The sequence below is a fragment of the Betta splendens genome, chromosome 3 (assembly GCF_900634795.4).
Source record: "Betta splendens chromosome 3, fBetSpl5.4, whole genome shotgun sequence".
In the NCBI taxonomy this organism is placed as follows: domain Eukaryota; kingdom Metazoa; phylum Chordata; class Actinopteri; order Anabantiformes; family Osphronemidae; genus Betta; species Betta splendens.
In genome coordinates this window covers 16,547,435-16,574,296 of record NC_040883.2, presented here as the reverse complement: position 1 = coordinate 16,574,296, position 26,862 = coordinate 16,547,435, and the positions used below count along the sequence as shown (strand labels likewise).

The 26,862-nt window shown below is 43.2% G+C and overlaps 3 protein-coding genes across 3 annotated transcripts; 2 read left to right on the top strand and 1 right to left on the bottom strand.

The window, feature by feature from the left end:
- Positions 1 to 235: 235 nt before the first annotated feature.
- slc39a13 (solute carrier family 39 member 13) lies at positions 236 to 7,921 on the top strand. Its single transcript, XM_029145225.3, has 10 exons — positions 236 to 509; positions 1,577 to 1,942; positions 2,488 to 2,595; positions 2,917 to 3,068; positions 4,670 to 4,786; positions 5,320 to 5,409; positions 6,143 to 6,193; positions 6,315 to 6,447; positions 6,532 to 6,631; positions 7,041 to 7,921. The coding sequence occupies exons 2-10, from the start codon at positions 1,615 to 1,617 to the stop codon at positions 7,114 to 7,116; spliced, it is 1,155 nt and encodes a 384-aa protein (XP_029001058.1). The 5' UTR covers positions 236 to 509; positions 1,577 to 1,614; the 3' UTR covers positions 7,117 to 7,921.
- Positions 7,922 to 8,984: 1,063 nt separating this feature from the next.
- tmem276b (transmembrane protein 276b) lies at positions 8,985 to 17,558 on the top strand. Its single transcript, XM_055507473.1, is given in 5 exon segments — positions 8,985 to 9,618; positions 9,621 to 9,672; positions 12,128 to 12,241; positions 13,468 to 13,605; positions 13,848 to 17,558. Coding segments are annotated over 5 exon segments (897 nt in total). The 5' UTR covers positions 8,985 to 9,273; the 3' UTR covers positions 14,096 to 17,558.
- A 130-nt stretch (positions 17,559 to 17,688) lies between these two features.
- On the bottom strand, positions 17,689 to 25,846 carry gas2b (growth arrest-specific 2b). The gene is made up of 7 exons (XM_029145201.3): positions 25,615 to 25,846; positions 24,724 to 24,833; positions 24,470 to 24,611; positions 23,384 to 23,447; positions 22,719 to 23,208; positions 22,531 to 22,638; positions 17,689 to 18,561 (listed from the first exon to the last, which is right to left on the bottom strand). The coding sequence occupies exons 1-7, from the start codon at positions 25,844 to 25,846 to the stop codon at positions 18,385 to 18,387; spliced, it is 1,323 nt and encodes a 440-aa protein (XP_029001034.1). The 3' UTR covers positions 17,689 to 18,384.
- Positions 25,847 to 26,862: the final 1,016 nt, after the last annotated feature.

The window sequence follows — 26,862 nt, the reverse complement described above, 5'->3', positions numbered from 1 at the left end:
ATTTAAAATCAAACCAAATAAAGACTTATACATTTTGGATAACTCACACAGTTTACATTAATCCAAAAGTGTTGACTGCACATCTGTAGTGACAGACCTGATCCTTCCTGCGTTCAGTCAGCCTGTTTGATTCATTAGGTTCCTGTTAATGTGGCTAATGGTGCTTGTTTGTTGTGTTTCCGGTGGTTTCAACAGACAGATGCAGGTAAAAACCCGCACGTTTAGGTAGTTGCCTTATTTTGAGTGGGTGACGCCAGTGGACGAGAGTTTCCGAGTCCACGAGGCAAGAAAAGCCAAACTTCCTGCGCGCCTCGGGGCGGGAGCCGCGTCATCGCCTCCTCTCCCGTTCACATTTTCCTCCAGGATCGTGATACGTGGCTGTTTGGGAACGCTCGCGGATCCCTGCCCTCCGCTGCTGCTGGGAGTATGGACAAACTCTGCAGCGCACGCCTGCATATTTCAATCCGGCCTGGATGGCAGGGACACACCGGTGCAAAGACTGCCGAAAGGTATGTAACTGCGTGCCACCTGGCGTCCTTTAACAGTTCCCTTAATGCTTTTGGGGCCGTAAAGTCCACACAAATGTACTTAAAGTCCTGCTAGCAGAGTTGTCGCCCTTTGCAGTGATTTCTGTGTTTAGCTAATTGCTAATCTCCTAACGCAGCTCGGCTAACGTTAGCTAGCTTTGCTAACTTTTACCCACAGCCGTAAGTGTTAGCTAGTTCACTATGTCGTTGTCAAAGTTCCCCTTTGAGCCAGACTACTGTGCTGCAGTGTGTCTGTGATTAGCGCCGTGGTAATTTTATTCCCTCTACATTTAACTGTTGTTAACGGGTAACTTGTTTTGGCGATGCTAACTTTCACACTGCGAAACAACGAGCAGCGGATTTAAAGGGTTCCCAGGAGAAATGAGCAACTTGGATTCAAATGTCGTGTTCTGCAGTAACGCTGCAGTTGGTGTTAAACGTGTCCCGGCCACATGTCCGCAGTCTGCGGCCACAGGAAGCAGCTGCTGGACTGAGATTTCTGGACTTTTCTTACTTGGCACCAGCTCCGTGAAAGAACCAGACAGCACTGGGATGAACCACCAAACTTTATCATTAAGTTTATATCTTCATATATCTTTCAGTAGCTACTGCTGTTAACGAATGATTTTATTTTACCACTTGTGGCCTTTTTTCAAAAGATTTTACGTAGAATATTTATTATTTGACAGAAGATAAGATTAGATTTGATAGGGAAACACTTCATCAGTTCATTCTCCCAAAAGGCAAATAGTGTTCAGTGCTAAAAGAGGTCAGAGGACAAAAAGTGAGTCTGGGTGTGTTTCTCTTCATTCTTGACCTGGTTAATTGTATCGTGTCTATTTGTTGGGATCTGACACCAGTTTCAGAACCACTGGGCTACAGCTGACTATTCAAACTACTGTAGGTAAAACCAGCTCCCCCTTAAATGGGCTGCCTGTACAATAATGTGTGTTTATTTATGTAATATGGTAATTGATTGTCACAGGAGTAACAGAACTATGAAAAGCCTATGAGAAGCCTGTTTGTTTAACACTCTGCTTCTCTTCCAGCATTACTGGTTGGAAGTGCTCTTTGGACCGTGGGACGGATGAAAGGTGGAAGCTGTACTAAGCCCAGCTGGGCTTTAGCTGCTCTGTTTATCCCAGCTGCCCTGCTGATGCTGACCTCCAGAGGAGCATCAAGCAGCCAGAAGATGACACAAACAGTCATGGCTCATGCGACAGCCACAGCTGCAGGACCAGGCCACAGCCTGACAGATGACCTCCCAGGCCTCCAGGCAGTAGCAGACTTCTTAGCCAGCGAACAAGCGCATGTCTGGCTCTTGTCACTGGTGGGCTCTGTTGCTGTAGGACTCAGTGGGATTTTCCCCCTGCTTGTCATTCCCATTGAAGCTGGAGCAGCCCTCAAAACAGAAGGTATTAGATGAATGCCTGTACATTATGTAGTAACTTACATTATTATCACAAAAAGATTACACAGAATGTATCATAGACCTAGTTAAAAGACAACCCATCAATGAAAACCTACAGTGACCATTAAGACTTTAACATACCGGTACTTTAACACTTTTTCTGGCCTGTGGTCACAGACTCTTTAGAGAAGGGTGTAACTTGGTAACCTTGACTGACCCCACCCACAGGAATGTGGCTTTAGGTTTTGAAGTACAGTCCTGAGCAATGGTTGTTCATCACAGGGAGTCACTGGGAATAAAAAAAGACATGAGGACTCACAGTCTACTGGCCTGAGGCAAAGGCACCTTAGTGCATCTTCCTGTGCATCTTTTGTTCCGTTGCATAAAAAATTATAAGCTTTCGAAGTTTACTCCCAGGGGAGTTTAGAAACTACGGCTGGTATTATTACGAGTTGTTGTGTTATATCAAGAAAGACTGAAAGACTGACACAAATCATACATAATAGTTGTAATAATTACTATATTTCTGGCTTTTCTGATGTTTTCTAGCTGGATGTCAGAAGCTAAAGCAGCTCCTGAGTTTTGCTATTGGTGGTCTCCTTGGAGATGTTTTCCTTCACCTCCTTCCTGAGGCGTGGGCTCTCTCTGGCAGTTCAGGTTGAGTAGTTTACTGTTTTACAAGTGTGATTGATAGTTTCAAATTCATTCTGTTTTTAATCGCGCAGTTTTGTCAACATTAAAAATGTTCTTGCATCATAAATCACACAAGCATGCGTTTGACAGAAATGTTTTTTAAGAATTACACTTTTACACTTCTACGACTTACTATTTTGTGACAAACTTCATTATTGCTATTATTTATACTTTTCCTGCAACATATTAAAGCATTATGTATAAGCTACTCTTTTTCCTAAACCCACACACTTAGTGTATGTGAGTTTAGTGCTTAGTAATGCTGTTGTATATCTTTCTCTCAAGTGGGCAAACAGAACCACTGTGTGACCCAGGGACTGTGGGTGATTGCTGGCCTGGTGGCCTTCCTCCTTCTGGAGAAAATGTTTCCCGACCAGGACGTCCACCCAGATCCCAGAACCCAGATTTCCAAATCAGACCTGAATTTTAACTCTGCTGTAAGTATTTCTTCATAAATACCTTTTGAAAGTTGTCATGTCATTGGAAAAATGTGCTCCATGCTGATAAGGTCTCGCACCACAAAGGCATGTGTGTACAAGTCCTTGCATACTTTGGTTGACATTTTTTGTGCATGATCTGCACGCTGTACAGTATTTTTGAGGGTGTCTGTGTTTTGGTGATGTTTCAGGGTTAAAATTCATTTGCAAGCAGAGATAAGTATGTTACCTGTTTTAGAGTACATCAAGTACTGTATGCTAGCAACAGCCTATCTGATGCTTAGTTCCTAGCTTGCATAGACAAGCAGCAGCACCCCATAATTAATTACTAAATATTCTTATTTCTAGTTAAAATATTTATTTGATACTTAAAATATAAATTGATGTTTAACAACAATGCACGTATTAGTTAATTATTAGTGTCCACTCAAGATAATTGTTAAAACAAATGTTCTATTAGAAATCAATAAATGGTGTAAAAAGAGAAATTAATGCTAAATGACAAATGCAGTGTTTCTACTGGGTCTAAATCTGCTAGACCGGAATAGTGTGGTTGGTGTGTGTTTGTAAAGATGGTCCTTTCTTTCCTCCTGACTCTAATGCCATTTAGCAAGAAGATTGGAATCCATGGCTCAGCTCCTTCACTAGTGTCTATTTATAGTAGCAGCGTGAAGCAGCTGCTTAGGCCATTTTAGTGTCCACAGAAGAACACTCAGCTTATAGGCAGAGGCAACAATAGGCAGGGACACAGTAATAGATTGTTTAGGAGAAAAAGAGGGATGTTCATTTAAAAAACAAGATAAATCAGGAAGCACGGTGGAGATTTTTAATGGTTGTGTCATATGTATTGAAAAATATTATTTAATGGAATGCATGTTTAGGATATCCTAAATTACTCCTTTAGCAAAGTGTATTCTAGCACAGAGGTTACAGTTTACTGTGATACTGTAGTGAAGACAGTGCATCACAGTGGTTTAAAATCTAAGTTTACATAAATTATGTTGATAGTGAAGCATATGAATGCTTTTTTAACAGGCCTGTTAACTGTACTGACTTTGTACTGTAATGAAAATGTACCTCCAATCTCTGCTGGGAAAATCTGATCAGTGACATCTCTCTGGACATTATTACTTCCCTGTTTCAATCATAGACACAGAGCAAACGTCTGCAAACAAATGACCGCCGGCTATTTTCCCCTTGTTTAATTTGACCCAGCAGCTTAAATTGCAACGCATGTGGTTTCTGAATGAGGGAACAGGGAAGTTGGGTGTTCTCGGAAAACTGAAGCTACTGCCTAAAATGAATTTGTCTTTGCTTATATATAAAAAGTGCTGGAATTTTTAAGAAATAGCTTTTGTGTCTGGAACATAAAGGTTAAAAAGTTCAGATGTTGATGTTGTAGTTCAAATATAATAACAATAAAGACCTTCATTACACTTTTATTGTTTTTCTAACACAACACAAATCAAAATGCATATCCACAAAGGTCACGCGTACTGTAATTCTTTAGACAGCAGCAGTTGAAAGTAAATATTTTGCAGACGAGCCTCCTGGCAAACATGTAAATTTTGTCCTGTTTTCTCCCTTTTTTTCGTCTGCAGACACACTCAAATTCAGTTTTCAGTGGAAAGGCAGCAATAGAAAGAAATGGGCACCATGCTGAGTCATGGAAATCCTCCAAGCCACAGAGTCTGCAGGAAAGATCAGAGAAAATCAAGGTAATACTGACAACCAAAACATTTCCCAGTTCAGATAAAGAAGACAGATTTTCTTTCCTTAGGAAAACGCCACTGGGGGTGAAGTCTTGAAATGGGGTGCTTATGCAAGAGATTAAGTTTTTACTTTTTCAGTCCTTTCAAGTGACATTTGTCAAGACCAGCAACTTTGCTAAGTCTGAGACGTGAAGCAAAAGTTGTGTTTGAGGGAAAAAAACACAGCTGGAAATGTTGATGTGGTTCTTGAAACGTTCATGATCAATCATCAATAGCCCTTTTGTTTTTGATGGTGATGTGTGCAGGGGGGTCTGTGTATCTTAGATTTCAGTTTTACTCAGGAATGTATCGTGTGCTGCTTAAATTTCAGGCCAAAGTAACTTAGTTACAATCGGTGCAAACCTAGAGGCTGGATACAGAGCTACATCCAAACAAATCCAACCAGGATTGCTTTAAATTATAAATGATTACCCCATGCATTCCTCCAACCAAGAGTAATGTACTTTAGTGTAACTGGCATTATGTTTTATGTGTATCAGACAAGCGGATATCTGAACCTCCTGGCCAACTGCATTGACAACTTCACACATGGACTGGCAGTAGCAGGAAGTTTCCTGGTTAGCAAAAAGGTAAGGAGTTTTAATGACACAACCAACAAATTCCATTGTCCGTATTGTCACCTTGTTGCTTCATGTCTAAACATCACTATTTGAATGAGCTGTGAATATTTCACCTAATGTGGAAAAAAGTCCTGTTACTCAGCTTCCAGAAATATTATTTTTCTTATTAAAAGCAAAAGGACAAAAATATTTCTGGGGAAATCACACATACAACGCTTGGCTTGTGTTTGGCAGCATATGAAGCCTGGTTGGCAGAGCGACAGGCCTTTCCACTATTGTATAAAAAAAGCACTGAGCATTCATCACACGATAAAACAAACCATTTTCCTTTACAGCCTTTTCTTTGTTTGTTGTGCACTTTAATCTGTGCTAAAATGGATCACTTTGGTGACTTACTGTATGTTTGTAGCTGTGGGAAAGCGAGAGTCCAGCTGGAGAGACATAAGGCTAGCAGCATGAACTGTAGATCCGTGTGCCAGAGAGGAAGTTAACCCAAAGCCTCAAACACACACCTACAAGACACCCCAGCAGTGTTTTGTGTTTACTCTAATACACACTATGTGGGTTGTCACATGCTGAATAAAATGATCTGTAATGTCTGTTAAACATGAATACATTAGGATTTGCTGTTTGTAAATCTCAATAGCTGATTGCACGCACAGTAAATATTCACTCAGTGTAATGTAATATTCACTTATCTTAAAAGGAGTCAAACAAGTGGCTTTAATTTGTTTGTTTGCAGGTTGGGTTCCTCACCACCTTTGCTATACTGCTACATGAGATTCCCCATGAGGTGAGTCTACACAAGTCTGGTCCATTAAATTATCAAATATTCCAAAATTTCAAGGTTTTATTTTTACACAGCTGGACATTTTAGTCAGACTTTGTGTGGACAACCTGTCAATCACCCGCAGGTGGGAGACTTTGCCATTCTGCTGAGGGCCGGCTTTGACAGGTGGAGTGCTGCCCGCATGCAGCTGTTGACGGCGCTGGTCGGGGTCTTGGGGGCTACCTTCGCCATGTGCACTCAGTCACCACACGGAGCAGGTAAAATAGCACTGGTACCCAGACCTTCCATCAGACGCCTCGGTGTTGGCTATCTCTCAGTGTTTTTGCTGTTCTGTTTTTTAGAACACGCCACTTCCTGGATATTGCCCTTCACGTCTGGAGGCTTCCTCTACATTGCTTTGGTGAATGTGGTTCCCGACCTGCTGGAGGAGTCCAGTTTCAGGTGTGTTGAATGCTTTGAACACTGATGCTCTTAACAGTGAGGGCCTGATTTTTTTTGATTAACCTTTAGCAGTGAAACCAGAGTTTTAAAACCCGTTCTTGGTTAAGTTCAGGTTACACACATTATATCCCCTTTGACACATGTGCTGGAATACTGAACCTTTCAGGACTTTAACCTGGTGACCTGCATGTGTGAACAGGAAACGCTAATACTTCCTGCACCAACATCAAACTGACTTTTTTGAGCTCCCAGGTCCTCAGTCCAATTAAACAATGTTTATCTCTCCTGCTCATATGCAAGCATTTACTTCCTTCTATTATAGTGATTATTTAAGAGAGCCAACACTTTTGCTTATGTGAAATAGTAAATACACTTTTATGTCTTGAATCTGTCCTAATCTCTCTTTCAGGCATTCCCTTCTGCAGATCCTTCTCATTTTCTGTGGAGTGGCTGTCATGGCTCTGCTCTCTGCCATTGTTGGTTGAAAAGCCCAATCTCGCCTTACCAGACACTGGAGCTCCGCACAGGATGTGCTCTGACAACCTATTCCAGAAAACATTATTGTTACGCCTCAATCATATCATCAGCACCATCATGTTACACCAAAGCAAAGTCTCTTACAAAAGAACGGCACTTTATGGATGGATGGCTGAAAGGAAGACGTTCTTGGTCTGCCAACAGCACATCCTTTTGGACACTTTAAAATGTGCCAGACTTAAATATCAAGGGATATGGATATGTGTTACCAAAATGTCTGTTATATTGTGGATCAGACAATCTTGTTTTTATGTACAGTGCTTTTACACGGGTACATCTGATGTATCTGCACAATGGAAGGACCTCCTTCAATATCTATGACACTAAATTGTTTAAACATTGTATGTATTGTTGCTGTTTTGCAACTTCAATTTCTGATGTAGCTGCTTTGTATTTATTGAAACACAGTTTGATTAGACGTGCACCACCACCACTCCACCTCTGGGCTTGTTAAATATAAAGGGCATAAAAATCTGGATCGTCTGTTACTCATGACTCTGCACCAAAGTACACGTTTTTGTTTTATATCACAGTCTGCATATGTTGAGCACAGGTTGGTAACACAAGGCTCTGCTTTACCATATAATCAATATCTGTAGAAAGGGTTGGTACTGTTAGTTAATAGTTTCATGAACTCTGACATTAATTGGGAAACTCCTCAAAGATCGTAATTCATACAGGTTTATTTATATTATGTGACTCAGATCTTGTTCAGTGTTTTTCCTCTCTTAAATAAAGTTTTAAACATCTAAATTTAGAAGAGCCTCTTTTATTTACAACTTAATCATCAACTGAGTGTGGTCTTCGTCCAGTGTCGGGTGAGCTTCACTTCAGCCTTCCACCGTGAGCATACTTTCACAGCAAATGTCTTATGCATGAAGTGTCACGTGGGAGTGAAGGGAGGGTGTGTTAACATTTGTCCATTTTCTACACAGTATGTTTGGCAGGCTTCTGTTGCCATAACGACTCCACTGCAGGTTGCCTTCCTTAGTCATCAGCCTCTGAGCAGCCTATTGTCTGTGGGAGCCTTCCTCAGTCACAGCACAGAAGGACAACAAACAAGCGCTACGTGCACTGTAAAATAATTCAACAGGAAACAGCGAGTCCATGGGTAACAAATATTTAATTCATACACAGCTGAGGCCTCAATGTTTGTTTAGTGCAAGTGTTTTATTCACGATGTCTACAATAAAATATTTGATCCTGGGACAAATATGAGACAGGAGAACATCACCTTAGTTGGTAAACAAGCAGTCGCACCAGTGTTTTAAATTGTAAACTGCTCCCATCCAGTTGGGGGTGCGTTTCAATATTTACTGAATACAAATTGAATATTTAATATTTTAGAAACCGCAGTATGTAAGAAATGGTAGTACTTGCAGCTTGATTGCTCTTGGCACTTTGTTTCTGAAAGACTTTTAACTGACAGCCAGCATCTTTGCTTGAATGAGGTCTCAGTCGTTGGGAGGCAGAATGTTTGGCCCAAAAAGAGGTAACTTTTGAAAATAGTGATCCGTAGGTGCTTGGAGTAGTAGTGCTCTATAAACTGGCTTGACCTGAGCCTTTTGCTTAAGAGCAATCAGTAATTTATCAATTTTAGAATAAAAGTTTATATTAGATTTTTTAAAAAAATGTAAAGAATCGCTCCATATGTTTTTTGCTTACATTTTAACTACACAATTACACCCCCCGCTGCACATAAGAGCATTTAGCATGTTCACCAAACCTAAAAATGACCATTCAAGGATCGCAAATGACCAACTCCCCCGTCCACGGCACCGTTTTCCTGCTCGCCATCCCGCGACATCCTGGAGGAGAGAGGGCGCAACTACATCACTGCCCCTGCCTCTCCTCACAGCGTTGGTCGCCATCCATCCCCTCTCTTCCTGTACCATAACAGATGGTGGGAACAACATTGCATCCACCGGGTACCACAACAATAGACTGCGGCTTCCAGTCCAGACAGCGCTGGCCTTGCATCATGCTCCTAGTGCAGGACCGCGTGAGGCTGTGAGTGCCGTCGTGATTTATTTCACGCGGTACCACCACCACGGCCACGGAGGAACCTTCTTGCGACTATTTGGGCTCTCCATCGAGTGGGGAAGATGGCCGCTATGAAAATATTAACCAGCACAGGGCTCTTCTTGGCGTTCTGTGCGCTGGGGCTGCTCGCGATGGCGATTTGCACCGATTATTGGTACGAGACCGACGCGAGGAGGCACCGGGAGAGGTGTAAGAACTATGCGAACAAGCGAAACGACCCGGGTTACATCTACATCTCGAACCACAACCTCCCGCTCCAGATGCCTCCAAAGAGCCTGGAGAGGAAAGGTAGCGGCCCAGATGCTGGTGCGCTCGTCAGGGGCAAGCGGCACTTTCTGGCCGCAGCGTCGTCCATGGAGTCTCATTGCAGCCGGCAGTTCAACTCCACCATCTCCGGGCTTTGGGGAGAAAGTGCCACCGGGAGGGATTCGACCTGGAGACCGAGGACCTCATATACAAAGGTAAACACGAGCGGTGCGAGCCTGGCTTTTCTGGCGTGCACCAGGCCGTGATGCTCCGCGATGAGCTCACACCTAGCCTGACACGGACGGATCACCACAGGCCCACGCTCTCCCCCCGCAGCAACACACGTTCATTTCATATTTGTAACTTGTAAACCAGACGTCGACGCGTTTTGGGGCGAGTTGGTGCCTCCTTTGACTTTATTGGCGAATTTCGCTGTCCATGGTGCTGAGTGAACCTCCGTTTCGACATAATGGCCGGTCTCTGCTGCTGCTTATTTTCTAAACCGGTTTATCTTTGCGAGACTAAACCACATCTGGTGAAAGGATCATTTCACACAATAGGACCTCTGGAGCTTTTCCTGTTTTTAGCTATGTTCTTAGCTCTGGTCTTCGCAGCAGAGAAGAGGCAGCGTAACAATAGCAGCCGTATCTCAGGCCTCACTCATGTATGTGTACCTGCTCCAGAAAAAGGTCCTAAGACGAACATATGGGCATAAAGTGTTTGTGTGGGGTGGGGGTCTGAGAAGATGAAGGTCACGGTGCTGTGATTACAGCTGAGAACGCAGAGCTTTAAGCATAGAAACGGCCAAAACAGCACATTACAAACGGTTCCATTTCTGGAGCATTTTCTAACGATCAGAACAATCTAAGGCCCTGAACAAAAAACCGTCCACATCATAACACTTACATTAACATATCATAATTACCATTATCAGAATACAGCACATTTAGGTTTTATTTATTTGACGTTGCAGCATGGACACATAAACTCTAATACAAAGTAAGAAGTTACTGACTTAAGTGACTTAAATATTCTTTACATTGTCTCCAACATTTGACTCAACTGTATGAGGTGTTTTGTGTTCAGAGATTGTGCTGCTGCTAAATAATTTTGGTCACCTTATTACAGTTTTAACTGGTATTAACTGTGCTTTCTGCTCCTGCACTTCTCGAGTGCTAGAAAATACTTGTGCTCCAAGCAGCCAGAGCAAAGATACAGGTTACAGTTTGAAACAGAACAATGAAATTCATTTAGCATTAGTTTATGGAGTAATGGGCCCATAAGTAAATTGTGTGTTATTACTTTGTTTACCTAAGCTGATTGTGATTCATAAGATCACTATTAATTTTAATGCTATTACTCGGACTCATAGCAGCACCTAATAAAATATTTGTTATTGCTGTTCTTTCAGAATAGTTACTCATTGCCCTGTTTTGTTCACTGAAGGTGATTAGCAATCACATTAATCGTGAAATGTCATTCAAAATGCACTTGTATCATAATAGTTCTGTTTCAGAGCAGCTCACATTCATCAGTTTGACATCAAGTTCAAGCACAACATATCAGATATCAAATCAGTCTGATGGTTCTGACGGCAACAGTTTTCAGGTGATGCAATGAACAAAACTCCTTTTGGAATCAAACAGAATGAAAGATAAAAGCCAATGCACTTTAACAGCTAATGAAACATCATTGTACTGCAGTCTGTGAACTTGATGGTACTGTTTGGGTTTGACAGTGTCTGATACTAATGTTCAACGTTTCTTTCACAGCGTTGTGACTGTGTTTGTGTCAGGAAAAGAACATTTTGTGTGTTAAACCAAATCTGCTGATTCAGTGTTATATTAGCACTTACACTAGGTTTTGAACACATGCTTCAAATCTACATAGAACGTTTTCACACAGTGTCAGCGGGTTCTGGTCTTTCACTGACAGAGAATGTGGAAAAAGAAAGGTGCAGCAACATGTGCTATTAGGACAGTCAGAGATTTGTCAATCACACAAAGTCAGAGACGTGTCCATAGAACCTACTCACTTCAAAGTGTGATTTAGACGCACCACAGGGTGCCTCGAACGCTTAACCCAGGTAGCTGTGCTTCAGGATCATGTATTTTCAATATCACTTTAATCCTTTTGGAAAACATGAAATATATTGCACAAAAAACAAAACAAATGAAAAGACAACTTTTTTCACTAGTAACCTTGGATGTCATTAACAAAGAACATTCAGATTAAAGCCTTAAAGAAGAGAAACACGAACAAAAGAGGATTAAAGGAGGATTCCCAAAACATCTCAGAGTTTGATTTTTTGATAAGGAACTGATTGTTTTAAGTAAAAAAGCTTTTGACACTGTTCCAGTGGCATAATTTAATGAGTCTCACCCTGTTCATTACTAAACCTTTAAAATGACTTTCATTTAGAACAATAAGTATGTGGCCTTTGATGAAACAATCTGCGTTAAGTATAATTCTTTAAATACAAGGTTTACATGGACAATAAAATATATATGTAAAATTGCAGTAATATAAAGGTCCTACATTGTTATTTCAGAATCCCACAAGCAGGACAAAGGGTCCATATTAAAGGTCTTCAGTGTTTGCTTGCTTGTACACTATACTGTATGTCTTCCAGTTCTAACTGTCCTAATGTTGTTTTGTTTTTATTGCCAGGCATAATTCAGAGATGTACCCCAGTCAAGTACCACTACTCTTCTTCCATCCTACCACGAAATTTACCAGTCAACATCACAAAAACCATTAGACAGGATGAGTGGCACGCACTGCGTGAGTCTGGAACTCTTTGCTTTCTCACATGAGATTTGTTGCACTTTGTTGCAGTTTTAGTTAGTCTTATAATTGTCTTTCCTTGATAATGTTTATTTTTGTGCTTTCTGCTGCTGCTGTATTCACTTAACAGAGATTTAGAGCAAAAAGAAACACATGAAAATGACAATGCTTAATAATTTTCATTTAACTTCTGTGGATTTCTGCTACAATTTTGACAAAGAAAACACTTGTGTGGCCTATAGTCTTAATTGACACATTTTTTTCTTAATGTAAAGTTTGGGATTCCTCAAGGCACGACTATGGTTCCTTTTTATTTTTCAGTGTTTCACCTCGATGACATTTATTAGCAAACTCTACTACAATCTAAACATTTCCACTTTGCTTCAATATTTGTAAAACTGACATTTATTAATTCATGTCACACAGGTTGCATTCCTCCAAATGTAAATCATTAGTAAGTCGTCCAGAGCGGGAGCAGCCACGTTACAGTAACAGTTGCCAGTACTACTATAGCATGAGAATGTACTGGACGACCATTCTGCCCCTTCACACTAGTTTCCAATAATTTGTAAATCATTGTTTAGAAATGAAAAGAATAATCCTCCAAGGCAAATTGGCCTCTGTCCCACGTAGAGTCATGACCAGAGGTTATCAGATCATCACTATCAGGGAGTCCTGGGGCTTATCTGAGGACAATGGGTCGGACAGATCAGTGTCTTCTTTTACATGTATACTGTATATTAGCATTTAGATAGACAAGAAGGGGGCAAATACAAAGGACGGAATATAGCTTGATACTTTATGTTATAACTTTTTGGGGTGATGTTTTATGTTCACTACAAATGTATTTTTTTCACTCAATGCTGTAACTGAAATGAAATGCTCTGATTTAATCATTCTACTACAAATTATTATCATTCATACAATTGTTTTTTTTTTGTAGTAAGTCTGACACATAAAAATTGGTGCTTTCCGTATATATGTTAAAAACAACAAATAGTGGACCAAATAGTGTAGTGTCCCGCTCCTATCTGATGTGTGATATCACAAATGCAACTCTAACATAACTCTAATTAGAGTTTGTTCAGACTTTAAATATGAATATGTCCGTCACTTTAAGCTTTCAGGCTACTCACCAGTTTAAGTAAACATTTTTCAGCTCTATGTGTCATGTTTGTAAATTCCAACTCCCCTCGTGGGTGTTTTTTCAACCCTGCTTGCAGATCTAAGAAGAATGACGGCTGGCTTTGTGGGAATGGCCGTGTCCATCATCCTGTTTGGCTGGATCATTGGAGTGCTGGGATGCTGCCAGCAGCATGACCTCATGCAATATGTAGCTGGGCTACTATTTCTCATGGGAGGTACTGTGAGAGCACATATGCCCACAGCCACACTCATGCATGCAGACCAAATCAAATTTGATTTCATTTCTGTATTTATTTGATGTCAGCTGAGAGCATCTATGGGTTAACGTGAGATCAGGCAATCAATGCTGTGCAGTAACCTGATTCCTGTTTTGCAGTATGATGCACAGTATGTGTAGGAATTGAATAATTGACCTGGAACAGTTTTAAACCGCCACTTGTCTCCTCTGCTCTCGCAGGGACATGCTGCATCATCTCCCTGTGCACGTGTGTGGCAGGAATCAACTTTGAGTTGTCCCGCTACCCCCGCTACATGTACGGCCTCCCTGAGGACATTAGCCATGGCTATGGCTGGTCCATGTTCTGTGCCTGGGGCGGCCTCGGCCTCACGCTGCTGGCTGGTTTCCTCTGCACCTTGGCACCTTCCCTGAGCACGCCCGCTCGTACCACGACCCACAAGCCGAGGCAGGAGAACGGAACCGTGTGACAGGAGCGCTGGCGTCGTGAAGTGACTGACCCACTGAACGCACAAACTACACCCTTCCAACCTTGATGTTTAACTCTAAGACAGTTTTGTCCCATCACCGTCCTACACCACCTGCGACATCTCCATTCCCATCAGTGTTCAGTGTGCCTGAATTGTGACAGAAGGAACAAAGTAACAACAAACTTCACACACCTAATGATGAAAATCCCAGAGGGGTCTCCAGGAACACCAAGAGTAACACCTAGAGTAACGTCTGACTGAGACTTGGCTCTCATAGCACAAATAAGACTTTTTTTCGGTTCTGATTTTTTTCTTGCTGATCTTAAGGTGACTGTTTTCTCTAAAGAGAATTTGTCTTACAATGGTGCTCTCTTAACTACATAAAGCCACACACACTCCCTCACATGACATGACATGACACACACACACACTCACTCTCACACACACACACACACACACACACACACACACACACACACACACACACACACACACACACACACACACACACACACACACACACACACACACACACACACACATGCTCAGTTACTCTGAATGAATCATGAGCTGAATCCTCCAACGGGAACAGACACAAAACATCAGGCATCCTGTCATCATTCCTCTTTTAGTCAAGTGATGTGTGCTGTGTTATTGATAATAATGAAAAAAAATATCCTGGCATCAACTGCCCATTGCTTATCTTTAGTGTAGCACACTTACTGATATCAAACATGAGCCAGAGGGGCAGAATTCTGCAGCTTCTAAAAGGCACTATCAGACCCAACTGAGTGGTCAGTACAATAAAATATACCGTAAATTTTCAACAAAGAGCAAATAGTTTGATGCTTCTAAAAAAAATTCTATATGTACAAATGCATCTATATGTAGGTCCAGATCATTGTGTGAAGTAGATTTTGAATGTTTGTTTTCCGTTTGTTTAGAGTTAATGATGGCTGACTAACTGGAGAGGATAGAACCAGGGGGTGGCACAGGGAGCATGAATTCGTTATGGATTCGTCTGCATTAAAATATTTTACGGTATCAAGTAAAACCGAGCGTGACAGGAACGATGACGTGACATCACAGTAACTGCTGAGCTGTGACTTTGTGCTGCTGTGCTGTTGCTGCTCTGACAGACCCAGTTGTTTGCTGACAGCTGACTCCTAATCTGATCCAAGCCGTGGAGCACGTATTTGATTACTCCACTGTTTACCCATAATAGGAAATCCAACAATATACAGTACTGCACAAGCTGCAACTACAATAAATGCAAGAGCAGTGTGGCAAACCACACTAGTGGAAAGTCTAATCCTGACTAATCTAAACCAGCAAAACGAGCTAAATATGGATTTAAATCCATGCATAACTGACTAGATTATCCAGTAATGTATGTTTCAGTGTTGTTATTTACAATCTGTCAGTGTGTGATACACTTATAGTACATCAACAATATTCATGCAGATTGATTCAACTAGTTTGGCCTGTATAAACACAAATAACTGTAAGGAATGGGAAACCGTGAGCTGTTCTGGATCTGCTCCGTATTCGCAGCCAAAATGAAATGAAAAAATGTTTCTATATTTGATTCTATGAGCTCTGGTGTGTGGCAATATACACAGCAGTGCACTGTAAGTGTTAAGTGTGCGATAGGTTGTTTACACTAAATCACTGGTTACTTGTATGATTCAAATGATGAGTAAAAATACCTCAAGAATCTGATGGTAAAAAGCACAAAGCTTCATTTTGAGCGAGACCAACTGCAGACAAGATGTGTTCCAAATCTATAGAGAATTCTCATGTTGGGTTTTAAGTGTGATGCATTCACAATTTTAAAAAAATGTTACAACAATGTACAATGTTTTAAAATCAGTAAAAGTACATTTATAATTTCCTGTTAACGGGCATTATTGGCCATAAGTTCCTATTTCTTTGCATTTTTGCAAGCAACATATCAAAGTATACAAAGAAAAGTAGCACATTCTGGGGCATTTGATACACTGCGTTGTGTTCCACAGAAAGGGATCTGGAAATGTAGAGTAGCTAGTAGGACGTCCGATGATTTAGTGGAAGTAGAGAAAAAAATCCTTTGGACAACAGCTGATCAGTCAGTTTTGATTTGATTCATTTCAGTATTTTCAAGCTCACTACAAGTTCATAAATCAAGAATATTATAGCCATGTTTTCATAACTGTTAATTGCTGATTTTCTGTCAGCTTTGTCAAATAACCTTCTTGGGGAGATAAAGAAAAAAAAAACACGAAAAACAAAAAGCGGTGTTATAATGTGTGTTGACAACACTGTGCGTGATGTTCAGTCCTTTCACCATCACCAGTGACTTCCTCATCAGGCTCCCACGCTTCAGAAGTCAAAGACATGAACTGAGGCATGACTGGAAACTCTATCTTCAGTGTGTTGTTGAATCTTTGCACTTTGCTGGGTCTGTGAACCTGAAGTCTGACATGTGGGACTTATACATATGTTTGCAGGGTCACACATGGGAGCAAAAGATGACCAGAGCATGTTCTCGGCACCCCATTGTGTCTTTAAAGAAACGTTTGGGTTTTACCATGTTGTGTGTTTTCGGGTCAGTCGGTCCAGGCTCTTATTGTGAAAATATTTATGCCAGAAACAAGGACATACCATAAATATAAAGACTTTTATATCTATGGCCATTACACTGACAGCTGAGTCGGCGTATTTCCTGATGTCCTAAAACTCACAGAATGCAACTGTTTGGTGTTTTGGTTTTATAAACTTTTAATTTCACACCCAAACTGATGCACAGTAATACAAGTATTACTGTACGCAGTAACTGTAATGTATAAGTACATGGTGCAAGTATAATGTGTTGTTAGGACTGAAGCACAATTGCACACTCTTCAAGTTTTTGTGTATTATAGATTGGAAAAAATATTTTCCAGTACCGATGTGGTACCGCTGCGGACGCGGAGGACTTTATCGACCTGTATTGCAAAGTACAAATTCAGTCACATAGTTACACCCCATATCTGAAGCACATAAACATGTAGATTCTGACATGGATTGAATTGAGTTTCATCACAGAAGAACAGCAGCACACAGTAGCAAGAAGAAAAAAAAAAGAACTGCTCAAAATAACGTTGAATAAATGAGACGCTGTAACGCTGGGTCATAAATTGTTGTAAAATCCCTCTAAAGTGGCGACTTCCTGTGTTTCATGCGGAACCCACACATGTTCTCTGTGCAATGAGAGTTGCCGTGTGAAAATGCCGCCGTTTCGAGTGGCGCTCGTTTCAGTAGCACAGCTATTATTTTCTACAAGTCATTTTTACTGGTTCAATCCACTGCAAATGTTACGTGGGGACTAAAAAGACATGACAGTCTTGCATGATCTCATTACAGATAGTTTCTTTCAATATATAAAAAAATTGTGTCCATTTTTAATTAATTTATTTACTGAAATAAAATATGTAATTACTAATGTGCTGCTGCTTTGTTCTTAAACTTCCCTGTGACTCCTTCCCTCTATTCACAGCACTGTGGAAAGACAGACCCCCAGACAGTGGAGGCGAAGCCGGGCCCCTTGTCACTTAGGACATGGTGCCATCTAGAGGGAGGACACCATGCTTTGTGCCTTTGCCTTGTTAAAGCTGGGTGATTCCACTGCAGCACGCCAACATATTACTGCGTTACATCCAACAAGTATTACAGAATATTGTGACCTTCTAATTATGATAAATATGCTTAAAATAAAAACCATAACCTGTAGATAACTCAAAATGTAGATATATATGGTCTATTTTTTGGTTAGACAACAACTAAAACTACACATGGAAATAAGTACACAAGTAAAATGGAACTAATGGCTACAGAACTACAAACATAAACACATACAAGTAGCAAAAAGTTTACCAACTACAATTCAATAAAATTAACAGAAAATATCTGCCACTTCTATCAATTAGGTCCTATTCTATGAAATTTCCTGAAGTGTTGAAAAGTTCTAGTTCCAATCTCTCACAGGCCAAGGGATGTATTTAATCATTGTTTATGATTATTTGATTGATTAGTCTTCTACCAATGGTCCCAAACCCACAGTCCATCAGTCAGTTTACAAACACGCGTGACACAGAAAAGAAACACTGAATGTTGATCCGTGTCCTGCTCATCCTGTCATAAGGTAAGTTCTGTAGCTGTTTCATCAGATTCCCTTTTAAACGCCACATGAAGGAGGCTCAGCTGCTGTGTTCAGTGGTTGACCTTGTACTGTCTGATGGAGTGACGCTCCCTGCAGCAGACGTGAGCGGCTACTTCTTGCTGCGGTGGTGGGCGCCCACCACCATGTAGCCGTCGGGCGACTCCGCTTTGTCCCCGCAGACCCTGACCGGTCCTCCTCCTCGGCACGGGTCATGTTTGTGCAGATAACTGGCGAAGGTCTCCCAGCCTCCGCCCACGCGCACCATCACGTGCCGCTCGTTCAGCACCTGGTGACAGACAACGACGCGGTCAAGAGGTGAGCCGGCGTCTGCGCGCGCCTCGCCCTCAGCTGCGCGAAACGCTGCGTCGGCGAGAGAGTCTCTCCCCGGGCGCGCGCGCGCGTGCACGGGCGGCTCCGGCTATTAAAGGCAAATGATCCCTCAGAATCTCATTAAGCCAAATGAAACAACACCTCGTGGCACCAGCTGAGCACACACGCAGGACTAATCCGCGTATGAAAATGCGCGCGCGCGCACACACACACACACACACACACACGCGCGCGCGCAGGCGGTGACGCACAAAGGCGCACCCACACAGAATTGCAATGAAAGCCACTCCTTAATAAGCATCACGGGGAGTAAAGCGAGGGCTACAGAGCCGGCGTGTGTTCCAACAGTAGCTGCAGCGGGATCAGGTGAATCAACATGTCCTTCAACAGACAGACGTCCTTACAGATAAAAACCAGCCGCTGCCATGGCAACCGCTGGCACAATGTAAAGCCTGGAAAAAAAAAAGGAATAAAAGCAGAAACACCGAAATGAGTTCAGCAGACGCTCGACTCCCGGCGGACGCTCACATTCCCCAGAGGCCTTTCAAAGCCATCCGTTGTCCTGGCAGCCCTGATGCCCCCCCGTGCCTTATCACCAATAAACCCTTCATTATGGAGCTATTAAGGATGTGATAATACAAGCAGATCTACACCAGCTCCTCGCACCAGACGAGAAATCAATGGCACAATCTGAGTCGCACGCGGGCCACACGGGCGGCGATCCAGGAGGACCTGCAGACGCGGTCCATCTCAGCTGTTATCCTGCAGATTAAAATGTTGAGGTCGACAGAGGTCAAGTCTGACATCCTGAATAAACCACTCTGCTGTCAGACGCAGAGGGGATTATCATTCTGACCGGTCTTCATTTCCACAACATTCATCAGTCGCCATCTAACTCTGCTTTTCCCAAAAGCAGCCTGGGATGCGTTCACATTATTAAACTATTTGCCCTGAGTCCTAATGTTAATGTTAAACAATACAATGTTTTATATTGCTGAAGCCACTGTGTTGTTTTATGTATGTTTGAAATCAGGTAAGATGCTAAATTCAACCACGCAGGGTATTTTGAAAACCTGCTATGCATCCTTTACTGTATTACATTCATTTACTGCACTTTATAACTGATTTCTGATGACCTACAAAATGCAGTAAGCATTTTTCTTCCTCTGATATTAAATGCAACCTGTCTTTGTCAGGCATTTCCTTTATTTCCGTCTCCACAACCTCCACCTTCCCCCTTCAGGTCTCCATGCTGTGTGCTACGTCTGCAGCCCATAAACTACGTCTGGATTCCCCTGTGTCCTCGCTGGCAGCTCCATTGATTCCCTCCTCCCTTCCTGCTGAAAGATGCATGAGTGCATTCATGGAAGAGGAGCCGTTTGACCACTGGCCAGTAGGAGGCAGGCTTTAGCCACATCCGACGGTTCTGCTGCTTTTCCCACAGGGTGCTGGGTTGATTTATGTATTTACACTTTGTGAGAGGCAGATTTTGGAATTTGATTGGCATATAATTGTGTAGAGCTCCCAGAGGATGAAACCTGGTAAATCTGGCATGCCCATTGATATATTACAAGACAGGAGCCCCCCCAGGCTCAGGCTGGTGCAAGACCCACCACCTCGTCTCATTTCAGTGAAATATCTTTCAAATATCAGATTTTTATCAGCTATAGCTGAGGCATTTGTGGCTGGGCAATGTTTTATTTGAACAGATGCTCATGTTCCCTTTAGAAGGGACTGCAGTAACGTAAACATCAGGATGTCATCACTGTAAACATATTATCATTTCTTAAATCACACAGTCACTTCTGTGTTGCATTACCGAGTGTCTTGAACGTCTCTGCTTTAAGGTCAAAGGTCAGTCCCACTTTCAGAATAAAGTCGTCAAAGCTTCGATTGATTCAATGACTTATTCAAGGGCATAATTAAGCCTTTTCTACCTTAATGCAATGCTAATGGAAAGAAAAAAATGATTTCACCGAGCTCATTTTGGCCATTTTAGCTCTGCAGCCCTTAAAACGCGATGTTTTTAATTAAATTCTTTTTAGATTCGCCTTTAATGTGCGCGGCGAGATAAATAAAGAGATGATGTGGCATGATGTTGTGAGGTGTGAATGTCTTTTCCTTCCATTGACACAGTCAGACGGTGCCCCCGCAACAAAGCTAAAGGAGAGCCTAATTGGGTGCAGAGAAGAAAGAGGAACCTTCGTTTTTTTTTTAACACCAAAGAATGGCAGAGCACTCCGCGCCCAGCGTGATTGAATGGGCTCCATAGGGAAAAGGCTGGGGGGGGGGGTGAGGTGGGGTAGTAAGTTTACACGTGAGGAGGGGCGGTCATGCTCAGCCGCTCATTAACAAGCTGTCTGATTATACCCCCCGCTAATGACTTTGTCCCAGTAATCAATAGTATCTGCTCTTTAAAAAGGTCTGTACACACCGCTCGCTCTCCGAGGAGCTGCAGAGGTTATCGCGCTATATGTTAATGGAGGCTTATAGCGCGTTTCCCTGCACACACGTGCACGCAGGCAGCCGCGTCCTCAAGGCAACGGACGGCGCCCGTTCACGCGGCTGGAGGGGGTGGGAGCAAGTCGTGCTCGCCGACTGGTAATTACGCCTGAAAACCCACGGCTGAGTTCTGATAAAAAGAGGAGCTGAGCACAAAAGGTCAACGGATGATATATAAAATAATTACAGCCAAAAGCTGCTAGGACGTCTTCATTCGCATGCATGATGCTGCACGTGAGCGTGCGCTAATACAACACTTGCAGCCGGAGTTTTTTTTGAAGCGCTGTTCAAACACATGCTCCCAGCTCATCGACCACTCCGCTGCAACAGAACACATGTTCTGTGACCTGAAGGTAGAATCTGGTGTTTGTCATTCGCTCCAAACGTAGCTGTAACTCCACTGGACGCTAACCGATGCCGGCAGCATTGATTACCTGCTTAGCGAGCGTTGGGTCAATTACAATTAACGGAAAACTAATTGGGTTTCAACTAGTGGCCGATTAGTCACCTAAGCTGTTAGACGCCATTTAAAGTCAGGCTGTACGTCATCATATCACCCTCTAATGTCCATTTGTCCTGATCACTGCTTAATGACGCATTGCCTTTTAAATGTGGTATGTTGTATGTGATGTAGGTGCATTGCAGCTGTTATACTTCATGCTGATGCCCACGTGGTAAAATAAATCCTCTCTACACTGAAATCTCCACATGGATGGAGGCGCGTTCCCCAGTGAGCTGCCATTTAAACCACGCCGCTGTCATATCTCCGGGAAAACGATCCTGAAAGAGACGTGTTTGTTTTTGTGCCGGGCCTGAACTCTTTGCTGAAGGTCTGTGTACTGAATAAAATCATTGTCAGCCCAGTCTTATCCTGACCACTGGTTGCCAAGCAACTCTGCCTCCCAGAAGGCCATTCCTCAAGCCTTTGTGCCGATACTCGCGGGTGGAGCACAGCTCAGGGAGGCAGGGAGGTCTCCATCCACAGCCATCGCAAACGGGTGGTGTTTCCAGGCTGCACTGGTTGCTGACTCGAATGGTTAATTAATGATTAATAACCTCAAACCTTTGTACCTGTGTGTCTTATTACTGTAATTGTCACAGCATCAATGACACATGTTCACTGCGTGAGTCTTTATGCCGCCTATGTTTCCATATTTATTTTTAGTTATTTAGTTATTCTGTGTCAATTCGTGATTGCACAGATCTGATTTCATTGATTTATACCCTAACGGAGGGAAAGGGTAAATGCTTATGAAGACATTTCTAGGTCTGGACTTTTAAATATTTAAGCGGTTTACTGCAAGTCAGCTTTACCAAGTGCTTAAAGTACCATAAAGAGAAGCAGGTCCTTAGGTACTGAATATCAAAATGAGCTTATTATATATGCTTCTGTATTTTCCCATGTTTAATATCTTTTACTCACTCGTATATACAGAACCTTCTCTCCAACACGGTAGCGGCCTTTAGGTTGCCTCTCAACCAGAAAGCTGGTTGAACAGCTGCAGGGGGGGGTTTCAACAATGCTCCTTACCTGGAACGGAAAGCAGATTTTACCACACCTTTAACATCTGCACCCTGTGACGTCCACTATTGTGGTAGTAAAACACTTACAATGTCATCTAAAACGCTGTTGGCGCCGGTGCTCCGCCGTCCCGGGGACTTAGACGAGCGAGGGGTCGGAGGGAAGGTGGCCGTGGGCGCGCGGCTGTGTTTGGAGGCTCTGGCAGAGGACACCGGGGGAGGCGAAGCGGACGAGAACAAAGGCGTCTGTGTGGAGGCTGTGGTTGTAGACGGGTTAGAGGCCAGGGGAGAGCACCGGGGAGGGGACAAGCATGCGGGCACTGGGTTTGTTGTGGCTGATTGAAGATCAGAGCCGAGAGACGCAGCCACAGCTTCAGAAGAACAACTTGCGCTGGGAGTGAAGGGAGCGGGCGGAGGAGGCGGCGAGGGGACGCCAAGCGGGGACGCATTTGATGGCGAATGCAGTGATGCAGGGGGAAAAGTGAAGAGGGGCCGAGGGGAGGATGGAGCTGAGCACCCCCCCTCCTCCCTCGCTATCTCGCTGTCTAACTTCACCAGCCCTGGGGGCTCCACTCCAAACCTGAGGGAGAGGTTCAACAAATATATATCAGCAATAAAGCAACAGTGGTGTGACTGAAAAATGACGCGATTAAAGTTGAAACTGCTAAATTTGTAATGAATAAGTAATGGAGATAATAAAGTACCAGACAGCTGCAAAATAGATTCAATTGTGGTAAATGGCGTTTTTGTCTTACGTGGCTGCGATGCGTCCCAGCTCCATCAGACACAGACACACCTCCCGAGGCTGCTTGTGCAGGACTTCACACACCAGACACATGTATACACAAAGAGGGGGAGGTGGTGGGGGGTGTCATATCAGGACGTACCCGCCTGTACATCTCTATCTTTGAAGCTGAGCAGAGCGATGGAAGTGCAGCTGAGGGCATGAGGGCACGAAGGCCTCAACAACAAGCGACGCTCCTCTGCCTCCATGTTCTCGTGAATCTAAAAACTGTGCTCCGTGAATGTTCCCATCCTTCCTTTACCTGTTGTTGGCGAGATCTACCCTAACCAAACGTATTAAAACACCTGGATGGAAGGAGGCAGCAGAAGGAAACAAGGTGCTTCATGTCACTGAGGCAGGATGTTTATCCTCAGCATTCACTTAGCAAAGTGTTTTACGTTAAACTGCTGCTGGAGAAAACGCATTGTTAGTGGGGATTAAGACACACACGCATCTGCCGCCTTTGAACAGACATGCCCCAAAGCCCAAATGCAAAGAGTAATGACTCAGAGAGTCTGAGACTGAGTGTGGAGTCTTTACACAGAAGTTAAATCCCTCCTTTCTTTCGCAGGTGACGCTGCAGGTGCAGGTGTGACGTCTGCTTCCAAGATGTGTGCGTTTCAAAGTAAAGCAGTAATAACTAAATCAGAAAGAAGCAATTTACACAAATAATAGGATCGAACATCTGCTGGTCGTAGCACAGACAGAAATGAAACTATTGACGCCTACTGTATATCTCCAGGACATACCGCTAATAAACTTAGACAAAAAAGACAAATCATCACATTTATTCATACACAAATAGGTTGGGGAAAAAATAATGAGTTCTGTCACTAACAGCAAATTGAATAATGTTCCCACACATCAAACCGGCCACAGATGAAGACACCTGCAATATAATTTCTCCCTCAATGAGATTAAGTCTGAAGATTTCAGTTTAATTACTTAATGTACTGCGAGCTAAAGTGCATGACAATGGCTTGAGGACTAGGAAAAGAAGGAGGGTCAGGAGGCTCTTAGCTCCCTAATGTTCAGCACAGTCGCCCTTTTAACTCACCCAAATCCTCTGACTCAAACAGGAAAGCCTCGTCGACGCCGATCTTTCGACACCAGTAGAGGAAGTTGGCGGCGTTGTCTCGAGCGAGAAATGATCCAGACGTTGCGTCGGCTCGCCAGTGGATCACTCTTCTTACAAAGGGCTGTGATTGACATACGCACAAAGGAAGTGAGCAATTACATGTATATGGCTGATGTACAGTAGTAGCCATGGCGAGAGTGTGTGTGCGTAAATAAGTGTAAATGCTGCTGCACCTTGCCATTGCTGACCTGGATCATCTTCTCCTGGAGCAGCTGTGCCAGCTGACAGAGGAGCACGCCGTTATCCAGCGTCTCCATCAGACTGTCTGCTGTGAGGTCCACACCTGAGGAACGTACACACACATGCACACACGCGCACGCACACACACACACACACACACACACACACACACACACACACACACACACACACACACACACACACACACACACACGCGCGCGCGCACGCACGCGCAAAAAAAACATGCACACACACACACACAAACGCACACAAACACACACACACACACGCACACACACACAACACGCACGCACGCACACACACACACACACGCACGTACACACACAAACACGCACGCACACACACACACACACACACACGCACACGCACACACACACACACAAACGCACGCACACACATGCACACACATGCACACACACACACACGCACGCACACACGCACACACACACACACACACGCACACAGACACGCACACACACACAGACACGCACACACACACAGACACACACATTGCATAGTGTACTGTCATATTTTGTTTAGTAAACACTCAGCAGTAGATTGATTTTTAGAGATCAGTCAGAAAATGTTTCAAAGTAGAAAACGCTTTGATTTGTCACACAGTCGCAGGTACTAACACAACAAACCTCACCCTTTTATTTATGTCATATACTTTTTATATTTGTAGCATTAGTAAGAGTTTTCTCATACATGGAAAAGTCAGACTTCTTGTGCTTTGAATTACTGTCTAGTAAAGAATAAAATGCTCTTTTTCAGGAGTCACAGTCAATGTTTTTCCTAAACAGGCGTAACTTAGTTTAATGCATTCAGAGCTGGGTTTTGGAGGAGCGGGACAAGTTGCTCACCCATGGTTCTGCTGAGCCAGAAGGCCAGATCCTCCCGCATGGGCAGCAGGCTGGCGTCATGGCGGGAGGGCAGCCACTGCTTGTACTCCTGGGGGCTGCACACGCTCGGCCCTGACTGTCTGTACTTATGCCCAGAGGCACGCCTGGTCCCCAGTCCAGTCAGGGGCTTCGGGCTCGGAGGACCGTCAAGACTGGTGGTCACTGCCCGAAGTGACTGCACATCAGTGTCCATGTTTTCACTAAGACACACAACAGTTGTTTGCATCACTGCAATACGAATACAAAGTCTTAATTAAAGGCAAGTAGAACATGGGTGAGTGTAAATACAGACACACCATGTACTGCAGACCATGAATGCAGCCTGTTTGGATTTGACTTAACAGTAACAGTATAGAATTTACTTTACTTTAATTATACTTGAACCATTATCACTGTACATTAAAAAACATGTTAAGGTTCCATGTTTTCCAAAAACGTGAATTCATCTGACCATAGAAACAGTTTGTTCTTTGGGTTCTATTGTGTAAATCATCACAATTCTCCCCCTTTACTCAATAAATAGTGGACACAATGTTTCTGGGTGGCAGTAGTGGTGTTTAACTGAACTGCTATATACAAGAACAACAACACATGCACATGCTGAAACATACTATCTACACTGGCTTCCATCCATGGGCACAATGCTCACACCCAAACAATGCACACCCTCATTAATCAAAGGGATTAAACTGACTGACTGCAGGTTTAATAAGATGTATGGCTACGACTCTGAGCCAGTCTCCCAGTGCTGCTGCATGGCTCATTTGTCCTGTTCCCAGAGCAGCCTCCATCATACAGCTCAGCCCCATGCAGAGACATGCTCTCTCTGCTAATCAGCTGGAATTAAGACAACAACACATGCAGTGGGTCACTGGGTCTCAGGGGCTCACGGAGGCTCAGTTTGTTTCAGATGAGTGACTTTATCGTTTCGTTGGAAGTAATAAAACTAGGCGGGCATGCAGACCTAAAATATACAGCAATGAAATAAAACAGGGGTCTTCAGTGGTGGGGGAGTAATGTTTCCATGTGTATTATAAAGCAATCTATCATGAAGGTGAGGGGGTTGTGGACATGTGGTCTAGACTGGAGGCTCTCACACGAAGCAGACATACTGTAAGGTGAAGACAAGGCAGAAAACAGTACAGATGTGGAGGCGGCCGCCTGCCAAGTTTGAGGCTGGTTTACAGGTTGACCAGCAGAGCAGGAGAG